Source organism: Gobio gobio (assembly GCF_949357685.1).
Source record: "Gobio gobio genome assembly, chromosome: 3".
NCBI classification, from domain to species: Eukaryota; Metazoa; Chordata; class Actinopteri; order Cypriniformes; family Gobionidae; genus Gobio; species Gobio gobio.
Window position 1 is genome coordinate 66,929,507 of NC_137099.1, and position 20,856 is coordinate 66,950,362.

The 20,856-nt window shown below is 37.4% G+C and overlaps 1 protein-coding gene across 6 annotated transcripts in view; it reads right to left on the reverse strand.

Annotated features, from left to right (window-relative positions):
• LOC307123536 (adhesion G protein-coupled receptor E5-like) overlaps window positions 1-20,856 on the reverse strand; it is a 224,242-nt gene that overhangs the window by 201,628 nt on the left and 1,758 nt on the right. Inside the window, exons 2-17 of one of the 6 annotated variants that reach the window (XM_079812087.1) lie at window positions 18,298-18,363; window positions 17,734-17,859; window positions 14,769-14,819; window positions 14,466-14,606; window positions 13,133-13,261; window positions 9,943-10,071; window positions 9,396-9,439; window positions 8,943-9,032; window positions 8,695-8,848; window positions 8,477-8,593; window positions 7,561-7,763; window positions 5,639-5,809; window positions 5,348-5,542; window positions 5,035-5,252; window positions 3,706-3,864; window positions 981-1,152 (exon numbers count right to left, since the gene is read on the reverse strand). In XM_079812087.1, coding sequence (XP_079668213.1) covers window positions 981-1,152; window positions 3,706-3,864; window positions 5,035-5,252; window positions 5,348-5,542; window positions 5,639-5,809; window positions 7,561-7,763; window positions 8,477-8,593; window positions 8,695-8,848; window positions 8,943-9,032; window positions 9,396-9,439; window positions 9,943-10,071; window positions 13,133-13,261; window positions 14,466-14,606; window positions 14,769-14,819; window positions 17,734-17,859; window positions 18,298-18,363 — 2,165 coding nt within the window. Of the gene's footprint in view, window positions 1-980; window positions 1,153-3,705; window positions 3,865-4,932; window positions 5,253-5,343; window positions 5,543-5,638; window positions 5,810-7,560; window positions 7,764-8,476; window positions 8,594-8,694; window positions 8,849-8,942; window positions 9,033-9,395; window positions 9,440-9,942; window positions 10,072-13,132; window positions 13,262-14,465; window positions 14,607-14,768; window positions 14,820-17,733; window positions 17,860-18,297; window positions 18,364-20,856 lie in introns of those variants that run through there. The other 5 variants (XM_079812089.1, XM_079812091.1, XM_079812090.1 and 2 more) reach the window with 5 other exon arrangements.

Consider the following 20,856-nt stretch of genomic DNA (forward strand, 5'->3'; position numbering starts at 1 on the left):
TTATGATATGATTTTTATTTGTTTATTTTATTTTTTCTGTTTTAGTTATTTTTGTACATCAAGTTAAACTAAATGAAAATGAGAAATGTTGACTTAGCAACTAGACAAAATGTAATGCGTATTTTTATATTAGCTTACATTTTTATGTTTTGGTTAACATTCATTTTATTTCAAGCAACGAAAATGTTTGTTTGTAGATTTAGTTAATTATAATAACCCTGAAATAGACATTTATATTTTAACAATTTCTTGATTCTGTAATTCTATTATAGTATTTTTCATACAAATAAAGAAATAATTAAAAACATGGGTAAAAAAAAAGGAATTGACCAACACTATAGCAATCTGGTAAGATCTGGCAATCATATTTTCTCAAATAAAGACCCAGGTAATGCTAATTTTACAGACATTACACAGTGAAAACTATGAAAATATGACTTGAATATGACAAACTGGATATAGCGTAGCATAGTTTTACATTCTTACAATATTAGCGCAGTCAAAATAAAAGTCCCACCACTGTCAAAATGAAAGCTGCTTCTGACAAACTTAGAACTTATCAGTCAATACTGATAATTTAAAAATACCAAATTTCTACCAATATCAATAGCACTTGGTGATACTGTATATATCAGTTGACCACTGATTCAGAACTATAAGTATGGCATGAATTGGACTGTTCCGTGATACTTTTTGGTGGTCACCATTCCCTGCATTATGTAGATGAGCACAAGCAGGATTTTCTTTATTGTTCCTTTTGTGGTCTGAGAAACAAACAAGGGCAAATTAACAACACCAGGGTGACTAAACAAAGTCTGAATTTTGAGTTTAGGTGAACTGTCACTTTAAAAGTCCAGCAAGATGTGACTCAAAGTCTAAAAAAAAAAAACTTTTACCAAACCTTTGTGTTCTTAAACCAACACCATTGTGTTCAGGTCAATTGATCATGTGTTTTGTGCTGTCATGGTGTGTGTAAGTACCGGTTTGGACAGCAGGCAGTGCATGATGAAGATGAGCGCCCCCTGGAGGCTGTTGAAGATGGTGAAGAGATACAACATGACTTCAGTCCCGTTCTCCTGGAAGAGGAAGAAGCCAAAGACCCACGTCCCCCCGAGAACACACAACTGAGCCACTGCGGTCATGGTAAATCTCCTACAGAGAAACACACCGAATATAATTAATCAGAAACATTAAGATAAAACTAAATTAAAGACTTTTATCCGAGGGATGCAGGAGGCGGGGCTTGATGTTGTGGGTGGTGCCACAGTGGCTCCCTCAAGATTTTTCTATAAAGTTTTTCAATATAAAATAAAGCCAGTGGTAAACATAACCTGATAATACTTTGACGTTTTGTTCTACAACATAAATTACACACACCAATGGCAAAAAAACTTGAATTTTGAAGCAGTTACTTTTTTGTTTTGAGTGTTGTAGACCAAAATGTCAAAGTATTATCAAGTTGTGTTTACCACAGACTTTATTTTACTTGTAAATTGAAAAACCCCATAGGAAAATCTTGAGGGAACCAGGGGTGAACAAGTCTTCGGGTTCTGCCGTCATCCCTGCATGCCCCCAAAAAACACTTATAGATGAACATACAAATGAATGAGGATGAGTTATATATGTGAACAGATATACACTATATTGCCAAAAGTTTGGGCCACCCCTCCAAATCACTGAGTTCAGGTGTTCAATCCCTTCATGGCCACAGGTGTATAAATCAAGCACTAGGCCTGCAGACGCTTCTACACACATTAGTGACACCCCTTTTCCACCAAGGCAGTGCTAGAGCTAGTTCAGAGCCAGGGCTAGTCCCAGTTCATAGTTGGTTCGACTGAGGAGCCTTCTAAGAACCGTTTGCTTTTCCACATGCTGAGAGCCGCCACAGAGCCAGGTCTTACGTCACTGTATACGTCTCATCTTTCTCAGCAATGCTAGCGAGGCAGCGGCAGTGTTGCCAAGTCCGCGGGCTACTTCATCACTGTTGCCGCGGGCTTTTTCTCATGTCCGCGGTTTGAAGCGACCCCAATTATGTGATATTTAGCTCCGGGAATGCGAATTTTAGTAGGCAACCATGCCAAAAAAACACATATTTTACCCCCAAATGTGATTTTTACCGGGGAAGCCCCCCTGGAACGCAATTGGATGGGTTTTGTTGTGAAAACCTGGTAACCCTGGGCAGCGGGAAACACACACACACCAGGCTTGTTCAAGATGCATCGGCGCTGCGCAGAACGATCCATGTATGATGTTAAAAAAAAACGCATGAGTGAATCAAAAGCATAAGGAGTCGTATGCTCTCGCTGGACTGGTTATCATACGGCGATCGGTCTCTGCACAGCACCGCTGCAAACAAGCCTTCCATCAACAATGCAAACGTTGCGTTACTATTCATTCACATGGCTTTACGATCCTACATCGGCATCAAAACACAACGAAAACACAGCGAATCCAACGCATTCATACAGTTCGTAATTTGTATAGACGAGATTACAAACGAGCAGCAGCTGTTAGCTCCATTAGCTGCTATTTCAAACATGGCGGATCTCAAGTTTGTGTTGGTCTTGTTGACCCCGCCCCCAGCGCCTGACGGAATCGGTTCTTACTTCTAGCCCTGTTCTAGCCCAGCAATGTTTTGGTGCTACTTAAGAACCACTTTTCCTGGCTCGGAGCTGGGGCTTTGGGTGTGGAAACACAAAGAACCGATTTGAAACTAGGCTCTGGCTCCGATCTAGCTCTAGCTCTGCTTTGGTGGAAAAGGGGTATGAGAGAATGGGTCGCTCTCAGGAGCTCAGAGAACTCAAGCGTGGTACCGTGATCGGTGGCCACCTGTGCAATAAGTCCATTCGGGACATTTCCTCACTACTAAATATTCCACGCTCAACTGTTAGTGGTGTTATAACAAAGAGGAAGGGATTGGGAACAACAGCAATTCAGCCACGAAGTGAAATCACAGAGCAGGGGTCAGCGCATGCTGAGGGTCACAGAAGTCGACAACTTTCTGCAGAGTCAAGAGCTCCAGACCTCCAAACTTCTGTGGCCTTCAGATGAGCTCAAGAACAGTGTGTAGAGCTTCTTGGAATGGGTTTCCATGGCCGAGCAGCTCATCCAAGCCTTACATCACCAAGTGCAATGCAAAGCGTGGGATGCAGTGGGGTAAAGCGCGCCGCCACTGGACTCTAGATGTAACAATATATACACATTTATAAACAGTTGCTGCTGAGAACCTTGTTTTCAGACATAATTCTTGCAATTGGATATTTAGACATTATTAAAGACTACTTTTCGGGAAAGTTGACATTTAAATGTTGATTTGAAGTGTCAGTTTTTGCATTATTATTGCAGGCAAATCTGGTCTGTGGTCGAGTCATGTGTCTTCCTCCAATTTGAAAAGCTCTGCATCGCAATTCAAGCATCTTTATTAGCACAGTAAAAAGGCTTTACATTGCCAAAGCATTGACGGCACTCTGAACCAATGGAGTTGATCAGGCTAAAAGCGTTCGGATTCAAAAGTCACAAACCACATTTGACAACATATAAAAACAAAATTATCTTTAAAGTAATTTTAAGAATAAAGGTGTAAAATTAAAAAACATGTTGCAAATCAAAACTTAATTTCCAACGCAGTGAAACAGGCCCTCAGAACCCCTAGATCCTGCGGCCATGACTGTAAAAGTGTATGAATGATAGTAAAATAACACACACCTGATCTTTTTGAGTTTGGAGAGGTCTGGATTGAGACTGGAGAATTTTGCTGCCAGTTTCCACACAGTGATGATGAAGAAGAAACAGTTGAGGATGACGATGATGCAGACGGGTATGAAAAAACTCAAGATAAAATAACGGTCAAGAGAGAGCCAACAGCTGAAACACATGATAGGATGACAAATCAGTCACATGGTAAGTCACACACATACGCACACACACATTCATCTTTCTTTCTCTTTCATATTCCCTTTGACTCTATTCAAGCTTGTTCCATTCATCCAGTGTTATTTAAATTATGAGTGATGAACTATTATAGTTTTACCAATTTGAATTTGTTTTTATTTTAACATTTTCCATTTTAACTTTAGTTAAGTTTTAGTCATTTTGTGTTTTAATTTAGTACCTCCAGCTAAACCAAATAAAAATAAATTTTGCCTTTACCAACTAGAAAATAAAACAAGTTTATTTTAAATATTTTATTTTATTTCAAGAATCGAAAGTGTTTTTAGGATTTTAGTTTTTTGTTGTATATATCTATAGAGTTTTTTTTAATTAATTTCTATTTCAGTTTTACTTGTTTAAGTACTTCAAGTTAAACTAAATAAAATGTGAAATTTTGCCTTGGAAACTAGCTAAAATTTTCATATTTTATTTGAAGCATTAAAAATTGAAATGTTTAGTCGTTTTTATTAGTTTTAAAAAAATATGTCTATAAAGTTTTTATTCATTTTATTTAACTTTTATTTCAGTTTCAATTTATTTCAAGTATCAACTTTGTATGGCTTTAGTTTTAGTGAATGATAATAACCCTACTGGGCTTGTTTGCTCTTGCACAGAAAGTACAGTCAGACTGCGGGTCTAATAATATATCTGATAAATCCTGATAGGCGCAGTTAAGGCTATGATAATAACATGTTGAGACTGGAACATTATTACTGTATGTTATCAGAGACTCTGTGAATGATTAATCTGGATTTACAGCTTCTGAGTGAGTTGATGATTGAACAAGAAGTAGCCTAAGGAGTGTTTCTAAAGCCTAACAATGAATTATCAATACAAAAGGTGGTTGTTCTTAGATTTTGCTTTGGTTTTACCATTTTGGGGCATCACATATTGAAAAATTCCCAAAAATATTTAAAACTTTTTAATCTATGTGAATTTAATTGATTTGCATGATTGGTTTGCAGAATAGCATAATAAAATGACAAAAGCACATGATGAAATGACTAAAAATGTAACTAAAATATAAAAATAAAAGCTAATAAAAAAAAAAGAAATAAAATAATAAATGCTGCACACACGGCTACAGTGGATTCAGAAACTCACTGGCTATCGGTGCCGTATCCCTGCGAATAAGAGATGGCAGAGATGATGACGATGACGAGAGGGACTCCGTATCCCACCGCATACATGTAGAGATGTTTTAATGTGGTGTGAAACACCAGCACAACCATCCGGTAGAGCTGAACGCCCTCCAGCAACATCCAGCAGAACGCAGACAAGAAGAAAAAGTGAAGCAGCCCGGCCACGATCCCACATGCCACCTGAGACGAACCCACAGAAAACACACGTAATTGCTCGTGATTCTCAACCTTTTAGACTTCAAAGCTCCCATGTACAGAAGATATAAGACACACACCCTGTTGTGAGTGCTGGAGATCCCACAGAGGAAGACGAGGTCTGCGATGAAGAGGCACACGCTCAGATGAAGATGAATGCTGTTTCGGGTTCCTTGGATTGAGCGGCAGAACTGGAACGTCAGGATACAGAGGAATAAACAGACCAGAGACAGAACTAAACCCACACGCGTGATCAACACCAACTCAAACGAGTCCTTAAGGAGAGGAAGAGGGAAAAAATCAGCATCAATTAATCTAAAATCTGAATTAAATATGTGAAATCTCTGTTTTTTTTTGGTTCACATATGTACCTTTATGGGATAAAGGGCCATGAGCACAGCGAAACTACTGAGATGATTGCAGGAACACACTGTATGAGTGCTGTTAGATGACACCCTCTTACAGCCACGCCCAGACCACGCCCCCTCAGCATCATTCCAGTACATACACGTGTAAGCCATGTCCTCAGACTCCGCCCTCTCCTGAAAAATTGAGAAGAGGAGTTTAGGAAACGAGGAACACTAGTTAGTGGTGGGTTGGTTAACCCCATCGAGTCTGTGGTGGCGCCGGCGCATCCGGCTCTCTTTTTTTCTTATCAGTGCCAAAGAGACTCAAATAACTCTGTCGTTTTTGTATCATTCAGGCAAGTGTTATACATCATTATAATCTGTTAAGTTTCTATTTTTTGTGTACAGTCACAATAAAAACAAAATGTTATGCTTTTTGCAAAATAAAGAAAACAAACATGAAGCGCGATCTGCAGCCTCTCTGTCAAAGACATTAATTCAGATAGTCTTCAGAAAAGGAGCTCTAGCTTAGTGAATACTTGTCTCACAAACATGTGACATATGTCTAAAGAAACGTTGAAATGTCAGGTCGAAACCAAACCAAATCGAAAACAAAGATGCTGTGTTTATGTCATCTGTTCGAAAAGAGAGTGATGTCAGTCACCCGTGAGCCACTTCATTATCCGCTAATGTGACCACGCCCACGGATCGCGCACTCTTTCAGATTCAAATACTGACGATCCACGTGTCAACGCCCACACATCAACTCATACAAACATCTAGTGAAGCGCTGTAACATTACTTCAGCTACATCGTTTTGAGACTATGAGGAATAATTCACCTCATGAAAAGCTGTTCATGTTCTGTTCAGACTGAGAAAAGGATTCAGGGCTGATTGTAAGGTAGGCTATAAGTTTATTCTGTTAGTATCTGTGATTATTAAACGCAAAAAGACCGTTTAAATATGAATCCTGCTGCAATATAAACTGTCATACACGCAAGACTGTTTAGACAAGATTTATTTGGCCTGTTTTGGACAGATTGTAACGCGTTTATTGTAAAAGGGCCTAGTGTCACATCAATAAAGCTTTTATTTGCAAATGTCTGCTCAGATGCTATAAATATAATACCAGTCAAACGTATTTTTCTTCATATTGATGTTTAAATATTATAGCCTAATGTTATTTTTTAAATTTAATATAAAAGTTTGTTTTGTCGAGTTAATATCGAGTTTTGTTTTGTAGAAAGTTAGTTTTTTTGTTTTGTATAAATTGTATCTTAATTTTAATTATTTATTATAAAAATTTTTAGCATGAGATTACTTTAAAAAAAAAAATAGTAGAAAAAATACTCTTAGTAATTTCTGTCTTGTTTCTAGTCTAAATACTTAAACATTCTTAAATCAAAATGCATTTACTAGATAAGTACAATATATAAAATATGCCCTTTGTCCTGTTGCTCTCGGTCACATTCCTGAAGCTCATTCACTATGCAGCTCATTATGCAGGCTATTATGTTATTTAGTCCTCTCAGGTGATATTCATCATTATTCATTAGATATCAAACCTCCTCACATACGGGCTTTGTTTTGTTTTATGTGAATGAGTAGGCTCAATGATTCTCACATCAGTTTGAAGCAAAAACTCTAGGCAAATACACCCATTAGTCAAAAGTCTTGTGGAAACATATATTGTGTGTTTTGAGGCCTTAATTTAAAAACTTTTTTTTTTTTTTTAAACCATGCATACACATTTTTCTCTCAAAAATACAAGCATGTACATACATGTTGCTCACATATTATGGTAGCCCAGTTTGTGCTGAATACAGTGTAATGACACTTTTGCCATTAATGTGTTTATAAGCAACTGCAAAACTTCTAAAGGGCCCCAAAACAGCTCAGACACCTAGGGGTTAAGTCAGTGAGTTGTGCTGTTTGGCATCTTCACCTGCTCGTGTGTAAAGATGAGCGTCACCGGCTCAGAAAGATGTTTGGTTTCTGGATTACTGACGACGGCCGTCACCACCTTCGAGTTGAACTGATAAGTGATGTCTCTCTCTACATCGTCTGATCTCTCTCTGATAATCTTGTGCATCAGATCGCTGGATGAGTTCAGATCTTTATAACTGACCAGAGCCACAAATGCAAAACCTAAAAGGACAACAACATTCACATCTGGTCATGAATGCGCTGATGCTTTCATAAATACATATACACCGATCAGGCATAACATTATGACAGGTGAAGCAAATAACACTGATGATCTCTTCATCTCCTGTTAGTGGGTGGGATATATTAAGCAGCAAGTGAACATTTTGTCCTCAGGAACACATGGCACCAGGTGCACTATGGGAAGAAGGCGTGGCGGCGGAGGCAGTGATGCTTTGGGCAATGTTCTGCTGGGAAACCTTGGGTCCTCCATCATGTGGATGTGACTTTGACACGTCCCACCTACCTCAGCATTGTTGAGACCATGTCCAGCCTTTCATGGAAACGGTATTCCCTGGTGGCTGTGGCTCTTTCAGCAGATAATGCGCCGCCACAAAGCACAAATGCTTCAGGAATGGTTTGAGGAGCACAACAACGAGTTTGAGGTGTTGACTTGGCCTCCAAATTCCCCAGATCTCAATCCAATCGAGCATCTGTGGGATGAGCTGAACAAACAAGTCCGATCCATGGAGGCCCCACCTCGCAACTTACAGGACTTAAAGAATCTGCTGCTAACATTTTGGTGCCAGATACCACAAGACACCTTCAGGGGTCTAGTGGAGTCCATGCCAGCAAAAGGGGGACCAACACAATATTAGGAAGGTGGTCAAAATGTCGTGCCTGATCGGTGTGTATGTGGGTGTGTGTGTTTGTACCTGGATATGATTCCCCTACTACCGTTTTCCAGCTGGTGTTGAAGAGGGCGGAGTCTGTGCTCAGAGAGACACTCCCACTGGGCGGAGTCTGATTCCGTGTGACCGCAACCTCAGCGTCTGTGATTCACATGAGCACACAGAACAACTGCTTTCAGTATCTCTTTCATTTCAGCAGTATTTCCATTCAGTAACACAGTGAGATGATGTTTGTGTCTCACAGGTGTTGTGCGTCTCCATCCTGGTCACCGGCTCTTTAAGCTGAGGTCCGATCAGGCGCATGCTGTTCTCCACCGCGTCCAGAAACTGACTCAACGCCTCGCCGTCAGCGAGGTTTCCATCCGACAGCAGATCATCGGTGGAGGTGAACAAGGTCTGTGAAATTATTCATTCAGTCACTGTGCAAGTACCATGTACACAAACTACTATGAGAATAAATCATAAATAAATCATGCAGTGTGTGTTTGACCTCCAGTAACGTCTCGCCAGTGACATGTTCTCCCTGTGTATCATTCAGAGACTCACAGCTGTTCTTCAACAGAGACATCAAATGCTTCAACTGAAAGAAGACACAGAAATCAGAGTCTATTAGTCTTTGTGGGAACAGTGACTTGCAGGGTTTCTAAACCATTAAGTTGTACCACCAAAGTTTTACTATCGTGATTAGAACATAATTTAAATATTCTCCTAGACTTATTTGTAGTCAACATAACATGTTTGACGGTTTGTTTTAGTAATATTCAAAGAATTTTAACGCCAACACTTCAGCAAATATAAATAACATCATAAGGGATTTCATTCTATGTTAATCAAGTACAAATAACACAAGTACGTTCCCAGAATTTGCATAACCTTTACAAATCATGTTGGCCTGGCATCTAATAATTATAATAATCATAATAAGCAGAAGTACACATTATACCTTCTCCGGCGTGTGCTCAGGTTCAAAATGATCACAGTTCATTTCTGGGCACAACAAGAGGAAAGTAATAAACCAATAGCTGACACTCACTAACGTCTATAAGTAAGTAAGTAAGTAAGTAAAATTTATTTGTATAGCACATTTCACAGATAAAAATCACAAAGTGCTTCACAACAGTACAGTACCTAATCAAACAAGTAACAAAAACAATAAATAGATAAGAAAAATAAACAGAAATGCACAAAAGACCGACCTAACCCACCATACAGACTAGGTGAAAGCCTCTTTAAATAGAAGAGTTTTCAACTGTGTTTTAAAATGTTCCACTGAGTCGAGGCAGCGTAAGGAAGGAGGCAATGCATTCCACAGCCTAGGTGCCATAGCTTGAAATGAACGGTCCCCTCTAGTTGTAAAATGCGTGTGGGGGGCCACTAAAAATCTTTAAGATTCTCATTAGCTGCTGCATTATGAACAGAACAACCTAAAACTGGATCAGTGCATCTAAAATTAAGGGAATAATAGTTTGCCCCGCTGCTATAGCACTCACCGATGCATTTTGACTGGTTGTTGCCGTAGTTACTGTAACCCTGGTGACATCTGCAGCTGTAGCCGCCTGGATGATTGTAGCAGTCGGCGTTTGTGCCGCAAACATCTGGATCTGAACACTCATTGATGTCTGAGAGAGAGAGAGAGAGAGAGAGAGAGAGAGAGAGAGAGAGAGAGAGAGAGACTGTCAGTCGCAAAAATTAGGTACTTGACAACTGGATTATATTGCGTTTTAAAATTCCAGTTACATTTTTATTGCTTACATGATTCATATTGACTGTCCCCAAATCTTCCTTTATATCTTTTGAATGTTCTTTTCTAAAAAAGCCCATCGCTTATATATGTTCATTAAGTATTCTCGACTGGTGAACACCAGCCACTAGTCACTGTAAAACTTGATTAGTTGACTCAACTTAAAAAAACGTGAGGAAATCCGTTAGCTTAAAATTATTAAGTAAATGTGTAATTAAAAAAATTATGTGGAATTTTCACTTTTTTAAGTTAAGCCAACTGATCTGCAGACCCTGTACGGGTCCAGAATGACATCAAGTATATACTTTAAATGTTAAATGTTTGTGGAGGAGCTCTGACCTCTGACCTCAAATGTGGGTCCATTTGAAAGCTTAGAGTCTCTACTTTCTGGAGATGTGCATCACTTTGGCATTTGTTTTACACAAAGTAACTTATTTACACTAAATTACTCTGGAACCATTTCCGCCTGGATTCTACCCAAATTGAAAAGCTTCCCATGCACACATACAGTGTATATCTCAGGCTCTGTGTGCTCTAGCACCCTGCAGACAGTTTAAAAGGTGATCAGTCGTTTGCTTAAAATTATTAACCTCTTAAACTCTGGGACCATTTTTTGGAATTTCCGCCTGGATTTGGCTAACCCAAATTGAAAAGCTTCCCATACACACATACAGTGGGTCTCTAAATACACAATACTGCTGTCATTTTAAAGGAAACCCTTTGAAGATTCATAAAACACTGCTAAAAGTTATAAACATGCAAATATATGTTGTCTAAGCTGTAAAAACGGCGCTTTTAGATTTTTTGGTTATAAATTCAGTTTTGAAAGTGTGTAACTCAGGCCCTGTGTGCTCTAGCACCCTGCAGACAGTTTAGGCCGTTTCCAAAATACTGGAAAACAGATTAGACAGTCATTTCAGGGTTTTCTGTAAAATGACACAGGGATATTGCATATATACCACTGTATATTGGTCTGGGGGGGGGGGGTGTCCTCCCTTCAGATCCATTTGAATAAACCTGGCATACAACATGATACAGACATAAATCTTTTTTCCAGTATTTTTTGGAATTTAGTGGAAACAGCCCAAACTGTCTGCAGGGTGCTAGAGCACACAGGGCCTGAGTTACACACTTTCAAAACTTAATTTATAACCAAACAAAGCGTCTTTTTTGGGGGGTGATTATTACAGCTCAGACAACATATACTTCCCTTTTAACAGCAGTTTAAGAAACTTCAAAGGGTTTCCTGTAAAATGACAGCAGTATTGTGTATTTAGAGACACTGTATGTGTGTATGGGAAGCTTTTCAATTTGGGTCAGCCAAATCCAGGCGGAAATGGTCCCAGAGCCATTTAGTGTAAACAAGTTACTTTGTGTAAAACAAATGCCAAAGTGATGCATATCTCCAGAAATTAAAGACTCTAAGCTTTCAAATGGTCAGAACTCCTCCACAGATATTTAACATAGAAAATATATACCCCTGTACAGGGGCCGCAGAGTTAAGCAAATAAACTTCATGTATAATTGAAAAAATTGTGTGGAATTGTCACTTTTTTAAGTTAAGTCAACTGATCACTTTTTTACAGTGTATAATCAAATTGAGAGGCAACAGCGTTTGCCCACTGAGTTTACAGAAGTCCTTTGATGTTTTCTCAATATTGCTTATCTACTCAACATTTTAATTATTATTCTAATTATCACCCAGTGAGTCTTTTAACCATTTATGTCCTTGGAAGCCATTTGTCTTTCTATCACATTAAAATGCATGTTGTTTCATATTTGCACGTTATTCTCAAAACATTTTGACCTAATATATTTTAATAATTAAGTCAATAATTTAATAACACACTTACAGTTCTCTGGTGTCGATTAATGGTCACATGACATGCAGGTAAACATCTGAAATGTTATCTTTTTTAGTATGTGTTGATATGTTTTTACCTTTGTTTTTAATTTGACATTTTGTATGATTTATCTAATTATTAGCTTTTCATGAACCAGTTTGGGAAACAAACCCTGACATAATGTAACATTTAATCAACATTTCTCTTTGTATTTTCATATCAAAATGGCATCAATGAGATTGTCCTGTTTAAATCATTTTGATAAATGAGTTAGGTCAAAAGTAATCAAAAAGTAGTCAGAATACATTACCTAAAATGTGTAATGCAACAAAACATGACTTTAATAACTACAATTTAGCACTGTATGTGTGTGTGCTGGTGATCATGACAGTGGGCATGTTACGATGTTGATGTGATCAGCGCTTAAACACACTTAAACACAGTTTTCCTGCAGAATTGGGCTACTTTTAAAAAGTTGCCGGGGTTTGTTTTTTTTATTTGTTTTGCTTTGTTTTGTATTGTTGAATTTGTGAAAACGGTGATGTCATGTGCATGTGTGTGTATTACGTGTTCAGTCTGTAGTGTTTCTTTACAAAGTGACATCGCCATCTACTGGCCTGGCCTACAGTGTTTTTAGTAGTTTTCACGTATCCGTGTGAACAGGGAACGTTTTGACAACGTTGTCGTCTGTACATGAAACTTTTCAAAAACGCATGTTCATCGTGCATGTAAACGCACCCTTAGAGGATAAATGAACCATACCTGCATGCAACGAAGTTCTATAGAAACGCACTGTTAAATTACACACAAAATTTATCAGGATCTTGGATGGTACAATCAGGCTCCTGAAAACAGCCAGGCTTTGGGGCAAAAATGCCAACAAAAGTTACAAAAAAGCTCCCAAATTTGAAAATAAAATGCATTTCATCTATCTAATAATGAATATATTTTATAATATTCTATAGGCCTGTTTATTTATGGTTTTAAACACTATAAATGTAAGTATAAATATAAAAAGCCAAAATGATTTATAGAAAACAAATATGGACCTTAACAATCAAATGAATGAAAAGCAATATGAGTGAGGCGGCTCACCTTCACATGCTGAGTCTGGTCTTGATTCACGATATCCTTCAGGACACAAACATCTGTAGGAGCCAATGGTGTTCACACACTTCTTTTCACCTGAGCATGGAAATGTCTTATCTAAACACTCATTGATATCTGTTGGAGGAAACAGTTGGTACTAATTATAATGTTTGAATCATATCATAGTAGTGGATTGTTTTATCCCATATCCCTTACTATATATTTTTCATCAATATGCTTTAAATATATTGAAAAATATATGGAATAATATATTGCGTTAATATATTACAATATATTGAATAATCCATAAGGAGTTTTCATATATAATGTGAAATATGTAAGATATGTGAATATATTTACTATATTATTCTAATGTGTATTCACGTGAGTTACTTTCACTCAATTGAGTTATGTTTCTGCTGCACAAAGTATTTGAGTTGTGTTGGGATTACTCAAAGATGCATGTTAAAAACATGTAAAGTCTAATTGGTCAAATAGTTTGGCAAATAGTTCCCTCAATTATTTTTGAGTTAAACCAAAGCAATGTTTTTACATTGAAACCTTACATTTCTCAAGCATGTTTTACTCAGAGTTGTAAGTTACAAAGAAGTGTTGGGACAATAATGGGCCATTTCGTTTGAAGTCACCATTATGGTGATCAGTATGATCTTCAGTTGGCTGACTTGACTTTTAATGTTAGTTTTTCTCTGGCCGCTGCTGTGTGTGTGTATGTGTAGGGCACATTTGCTATGGCAAGGGACGCCAAGAGAAAATTCTGGGGTTGATCTGTTGGTTATTTAGTGATGATGTCATCATATAGCCTAATTCTCAGATCTCATACCAAGGTTTATCGCTGATCAAAAGCGTGAATATTCATTGAATAGTTTTAAATATTGCTACGGTAATTTCTTGATGTTCTTTGGTTTACTCAGGAGAGTAAATGCAGAACTGAAGTGTTATTTTGTGTGTTTTTGCACATATTGATAGTGGAGATCTGTTAGTGTTTAATGTTCTGTTGGGATTTAAAGGGTTTCTGTTGTCAGAGTTTTGAAGGTCACCATTGTCCTGAAGAGTAGAGCCTGTACTTTTATTTTAAGAAGCATTCTTTTTTGTGGACTCAAATTAAATGTATTATTCAGTATTATTATATTAACACACTGTACAGATTACAGTAAAAACTGCAGCTCGTGTTTTGATGTTTTTACAGTTGTGATGTATTTTAAGTTTAACTTGATGATTTACAGTACTCTTGTTCATTTGAAGGTTACTGTAAATGTTTCAGTATTTTTTTACAGTGTTGTAGTGGACTATTTTATCCCATAATAATCCCCTCTCGTACCCACACACTGTCCTTCTGTTGCTATGAAATTGGCTGGATTTGATTGAAATCCTTCATCACAGGTGCAGTAGTAACTTCCAGGTGTATTGAAACACTGAGCGTTTTCACCACACAGACTCTGCGTCACACACTCATCTACATCTGTAAGAGAGGCAGACATACGAGTGTAATCAGGAAGGAAACGTCATTGCAAAGTTAATAGACTACAACAGTTACACAAATTCCCTCTTTTGAGTCACACACAGAGCCTTGTATTACACTCATTATGACAAAACACATTGTATTAAAACAAGTGCTCATTACCAACACAGGACTTGAATCCAAATAAACATTCATGCGACAGCAGGAAAAGACCTGTTGAAATATATAAAATACAGACATTTATATTGTTACAAAATATTTATATTTTAAATAAATGCTGTTCTTTTTAACTTTCAATTCATCAAAGAATCCTGAAAAATAAAATGTTGTTGTTTGACTTGAAAATGTGTGACTTTCTCATTTAGGGTCATGTAAATGCTTGCAAAGTGTCTAACTAATTACACCCTGAAGGCATTGTTAACGATTTCACATCTAAGTGGCATACTCAAAAGTAATGGTTTATAAAATAACTCTACAACAAAAACAAGGTATCATTACATGGTCTCATTTGATTGAAAACCTTTTAAGTTTGGAGACACTTTTTACGGGACAACTCTGCTGAGAAAACCTAAGAAAAAGCAATGCAATTTATTAATTTACTCTGTTATTATTCATAACTGACATGATGACTATTAGAAAATATGTCATAAAATCACGTTTGGCCTTCTTCACAATCAAATCATCTGCATTTAGGCCAAATTTTGTGATGATATCTCAAAGCAACCAAAAGTTATTGCAATTAGAACCATGGTAGCCTTCTTATCAAAAGTCCAAAAACCTCTCAAAACAACTGATTTACTGAACATAAGAACACCACAACAAAACACAAAAATATTTATAATTGCATTGAATGAGTAACAAGTAATAAAATCTTGGTTGATGAGTGATCTTCCAGCAATGTTTCAGCTGTGGTTCCTAGTGTATAGCGCACAGTAAATCAAGACCTGTCGATCTGACCGATTGGTCCAATTCAAGCACGGTCCAGCTGTAAAACAGCGTCCGATTGGTCTTGATACATCGTCCCTACACAATATTAAATGATGACTGAGCATTACTGATGAATCACTGAAGGACAGAGAAACACATGAACTACAACTGACTTCAGCCACAGCCTTAGATGAAATCAACTGAAGATAAAAGAAGACATTAAATCTCTGAAGATCTCAGCAGAGGAGGATTAAACAACTCCACAAACAGCATTACCAGCTTCACACATTACTAACCAGACTGACTTTATTTCTGTCAGACGTCTACAGAAGCTCTTATTGAGAATTAACAGGCTTAGATGTTGATGTTTTATTGAAACTGTTTGATTCCCATCATGGTAATCAGTGTTTCCAGTTTGACTCTTGAATTTTTATGTGAGTTTGTGGTAGGGATGTCCCGATCCGATCATGTGATCGGAAATCGGGCCCGATCACGTGGTTTGAGACTCGATCGGAATAGGACGTTACCTCCCGATCAGGACTCGGGTGTATATATGTACAGGGCTGGATTAACATAAGGGCAACAAAGTGTTAATATGTGTTAAATGTAATAAATGTTGCGAAATAATTGCCTAATAGAGTATTAACACTACTTTAGTGCTGCAAGGATATATTCTTGTCTGAGCTGCCCTGCCTGCGGTCTGTCACCGTCACCGCTCATCAATATCAAAATATTTGAGATGACCAATCAAATTAAAGTAGGCAGACTTTATACGCAGAAGCTGCTGTGCGAGTAACACGCTTCAGTAAACGGTGCGAGATGCAAGTAGCCAAACTTAACATTTCATATTTGACAGCTGTTTTAATATATAAAATGTTAAACAATGAAAAGACTATCAGCCAGAGCTCAGCTTTAGGAGGGGAAGAGACAGGGCAAGAGAAGGAGACAAAAAGAAAGAGTTATGTAAATGAGGAGGCTTATAGAAATGAGAGAATGATAAAAAAAGGAGAGAGGAGGTATGACAGATAATCTACTGCCCACTAACATATAGAAGTATATACTTATATTATAAAAGTATCGGATCGGGACTCTGTATCGGTAGATCCTCAAAATCAAATGACTCGGACTCGAGGGCCAAAAAACCTGATCGGGACATCCCTAGTTTGTGGTCTTTGTAGTGTTTACCAAAACACATATTTTGTTGCAAAGAAAGCCAAAAACAAAGATGATCAGGTGATTTAGTTTTCAGCATCATAAAGTAGAATAATTCACTAATCTTATCACCGATCAAAAGTGGCTATTTATTATTAATAGATCATTTCTTGCAACAGATCACACATTGCTATTTTGCTTGTTAACTTCAGGTGTTCATCACAAATGCTCAATCATCACTTAATTATCTCATTGACTTCAACACCGATTCAGAGTCACGTAACACTCTGTAGTGTGAGACCAAATGTGCTCTGAGCAGAGTAAATTTTGCTGCATACCCATACTCGAGATCCAGTTTCCATTGGTTTAACTTTTAAAAGACATTAGAAAACAATGCATCATGATCGCAAAGTGATCGGATCCGGAAGTCCTATATCTTTAGCAAAGCATGTCAATGTCAGGTCTACGCATCAGGTTATGTTGTGTGTGGGCTCACTTTTTACGGTTTTACGTCATTAAATTGTGATCGGTTTATGAGTTCAGCCAAATTTAGTGACTACAGATCAAATCAAAGAATGTGATTCCGATCAATTGGAGCATCCCTAGTTGGGATTTGTGTCGTTATTAGCCTCAGGATACCAGGATACCGGCTCGCACCTTCACAAGGGGCGTTCTCACGTTTATGAAACCCTGGAGAACAGGTGCAGAAGAAACTGCCAGGTGTGTTAGTGCAACTGTAGTGAACTCCACACACGGAGGACAAACACTCATCCACATCTGCTGCACACACACACACACACACACACACACACACACACACACACACACACACACACACACACACACACACGTTTCATGCAGATGCAAGCAATGCTGTGGTGTTCATGTACCAACATCAGTGAGAAGTACCAGGGATGTTCACAGGGGCTCGTTACTGATGGTCCTGTAGATTCATTGATTATTTTGATGAAACCCTAAACTAATTTGAATGGACTGTTTATGATGCTCAATCAGTGCAAAAGAAAATAAGACAACCTGCAGCGCTCACCTTCACATTTTGCGTTGCTCGTCTGCTGGTAACCAAGTGCACAAATGCACGTGTAAGAGCCTAATGAATTCACACACTTCATATGATCTGAGCAGGGAGATTCATCCCGGAGACACTCGTCTATATCTGACAGGAGGGAAAGACAGCATTTGGCATGCATTACAATTTTAGTACTAATTATATAATTATAAATTATATAGATTAAGTCAGCATGATGAATTGCTTTTTACAAAGTTTTCCAAGTCACTTTGGTTAAACCGCTAAATGAATAATTAGTAAATGTAGACATGTAAATAAGGTGGACTCCTCAATCCCACAATCCTCTCTCATACCATAACATGGCCCTGATTAAGATTATTCCGAACCCATGATTACAGGTGCAGGCGTAACTACCATCAGAATTTAAACACTTGTAGTGTTTGCCACACACACACACACTCGGAAACCTCACACTAGATCTAGACTAGATCACAACAATTACACAAATTGCACTGCCATACAGACATTAACTCATTACAATCACAATTCTGCACTATTCAATTGAAACCACAAGTTCATAATTACCAACACATATGCTTTTAACAAATTTATATCCAATGGCACATCCACTACATGACGGCAAAAGGAGACCTGGGAAGAGAAAGAAAAAAAATACTCATATAATCTATATAACTCACACACATTGCTAGCTACATAAAGATGAACACCATTAAATGTGTATGCGCAGCTAAACCACATTGAGATCATAAATGGCAGCGGCTGTTTGCACTAATTGCTATTTAAAAAATAGCATATTTTCTTTGTAATAGGCTAAATAGTTATGCTATTAATTCTTATGAATAGTGGCATATACTATTTGCACCTGTAGTTGTACATTAAACAATATGCAATAACAGAGTGCAAATGATTATTAAAATATGCATATATATTTTTATTTTAATATATTGATTTTCAAAATTATTAAATGTATTCCCCCTTATTGGGACAATAAAGCCCTCCTACACCTACCCCCTAATCGATAAAATCTTTATTATTAAACTAACATTAGACACTTTATATTCACTTTTTAAATATTTTCTGTTGTTGTTATTGAAAATAAATGCATTTTCGATCTAATACATGATTGGAAAAGGCAGCAGAGAGAGTTGAGCAAAAGACGGAATCAAACTCCGGTCGATTTGCATCAAAACGTTATACCACACACCTCACCCCTACACTATTGCCAACAGTGTCAATCAAGCATCATCCATGGGTGGAGTTATGCTGCCTTCAGTGCTATCGGAAATTTGATAATTCCCACTTCTGAACTCGTGATTACGACCTCATCGAAATGGCAGGGCTTTCAAGAGCAATTTTTACCTAGGAAACTAGTATTTGCGATAATTCCAGGAGCACTTGAAGGCAGCATTAGAGTAAATAGCCTCTACCAATCTGCACAGTGTAAATATGCTGCGTTCGAGTCCTCCTGGGAAGTTCGTATTTACGAGGTGGGAAGTGGTGTTTATGACGTCATATGTGTCACTTTCGTCGGAGTAAGATGGCGGAGTACTTTCTCTTAATTAATTACACAGAAATACAGTAAGGGTCTTAAAATCTACTTCCAGAACATGAACAAGGAATTGTGCATCAGGTGTGTTTTGCTTTTTTATGTTTTTAATTAATTTATGAAGCCATTGTAAACTGTATTGCTATATATTATATTGTTAGATTATAATGCTATCATAGTTATCATATACTATCGTTGTAAATAGAAAAGCATGATAATATCACTGCTAAATACCTTTAAGAATTGTGGTATTCCGCCATGTTTCTCATTGACACACCCCCAACTCATAAAGATCGGGGCTTAAAGAAAATCCAGAGCTTCCCACTGGTATTTACGACTTTATGGTTGCGTTCTTCTGTAAGGTGACTCATTGCTGCCACAAATTTTTATTCCACTCAATTATGTCATAATAACTAGATATGTCGTTGTAATGACATATTTTCTCCTAATAAGGACATGTGTTGTATAGTGATGTGTACAAAATATGCCTTTATCCACATTAGAGAATGTATAGCTCATGGCAATTTGTCACACTTCCATATTTGAAAAGCAGAAGGAAGCTCAGTGTAAAATAGGCTCTTCTGCTGCCTGTATCAGTGGAAGTGCCCATAGCATGAAATTATTGTAATTTATTGATGTAGCTTACAGTTCATAACAGATAGCCATCATCTAAATAAAAATTTCACAAGCTTTTTGGGGCCATGGACAGCTCATGCGTAGTCTCAGTGGCATAACTTTAACCTAGTAATGACGGACACCTGTGCAGCCACAAATATCATAACTATCCATAATATTTTATGGAGGGAAAGAATCCAATACGTTTATAACATGCATACAACAGCATTATTACAACTGAAAGCAGATGTATTCCTAAATAAATGGTCATCCATTGCCCAACATTTTCATTTGATATTGATATGCAGTCTCATTTTCTTTTCTGAATATCATATATTTTCTTTACTTTTCCTACCATTTTATTTATTTATTTTAATGCATTAGTCATTTGCAATGTGAAAATTACGGTATTACCTACCAAATGTTGTAGGTATGTGGTATTGCGGAGATAAGGATCTTACCTCACATGTATTATGGTTAGGATGAAAGATATCTATGGACTGCTATTCTGTTTGTAGACTTACCCGTGACACCTTATTGTACCATCAAAAAGTTAATTTTACTGTATGACTGCACTTGATAAAATTAAATAACAAAAACAAAAAAACATGATAGGCCTATCTTTTTATTACAAGTAAAGATGTCATTAAAACAACACATCTCGTTATTACGACATAATTGAGTGGAAAAATAATATGTATGTGGCAGCAATACATGAAGTGAATTTCGTTTTCTATAAATTGTATTTTAATTTTGATCAACTAATTGCCTGTATATTTAATAAATAAGAAGCAAGCAAAAACGGCGGGAATGGATTGATGTGTAACGAACCCACTGGCCATATTTTCTTTGACTACTCATGTTACTCCTACACCTTACTCGTGTTCTTTGAGTAAGGCTGAAACTATAGCGTCTTTCTGTTTTTAATCCATTTCTTGAATATATGTCTTAATTACAGTAGG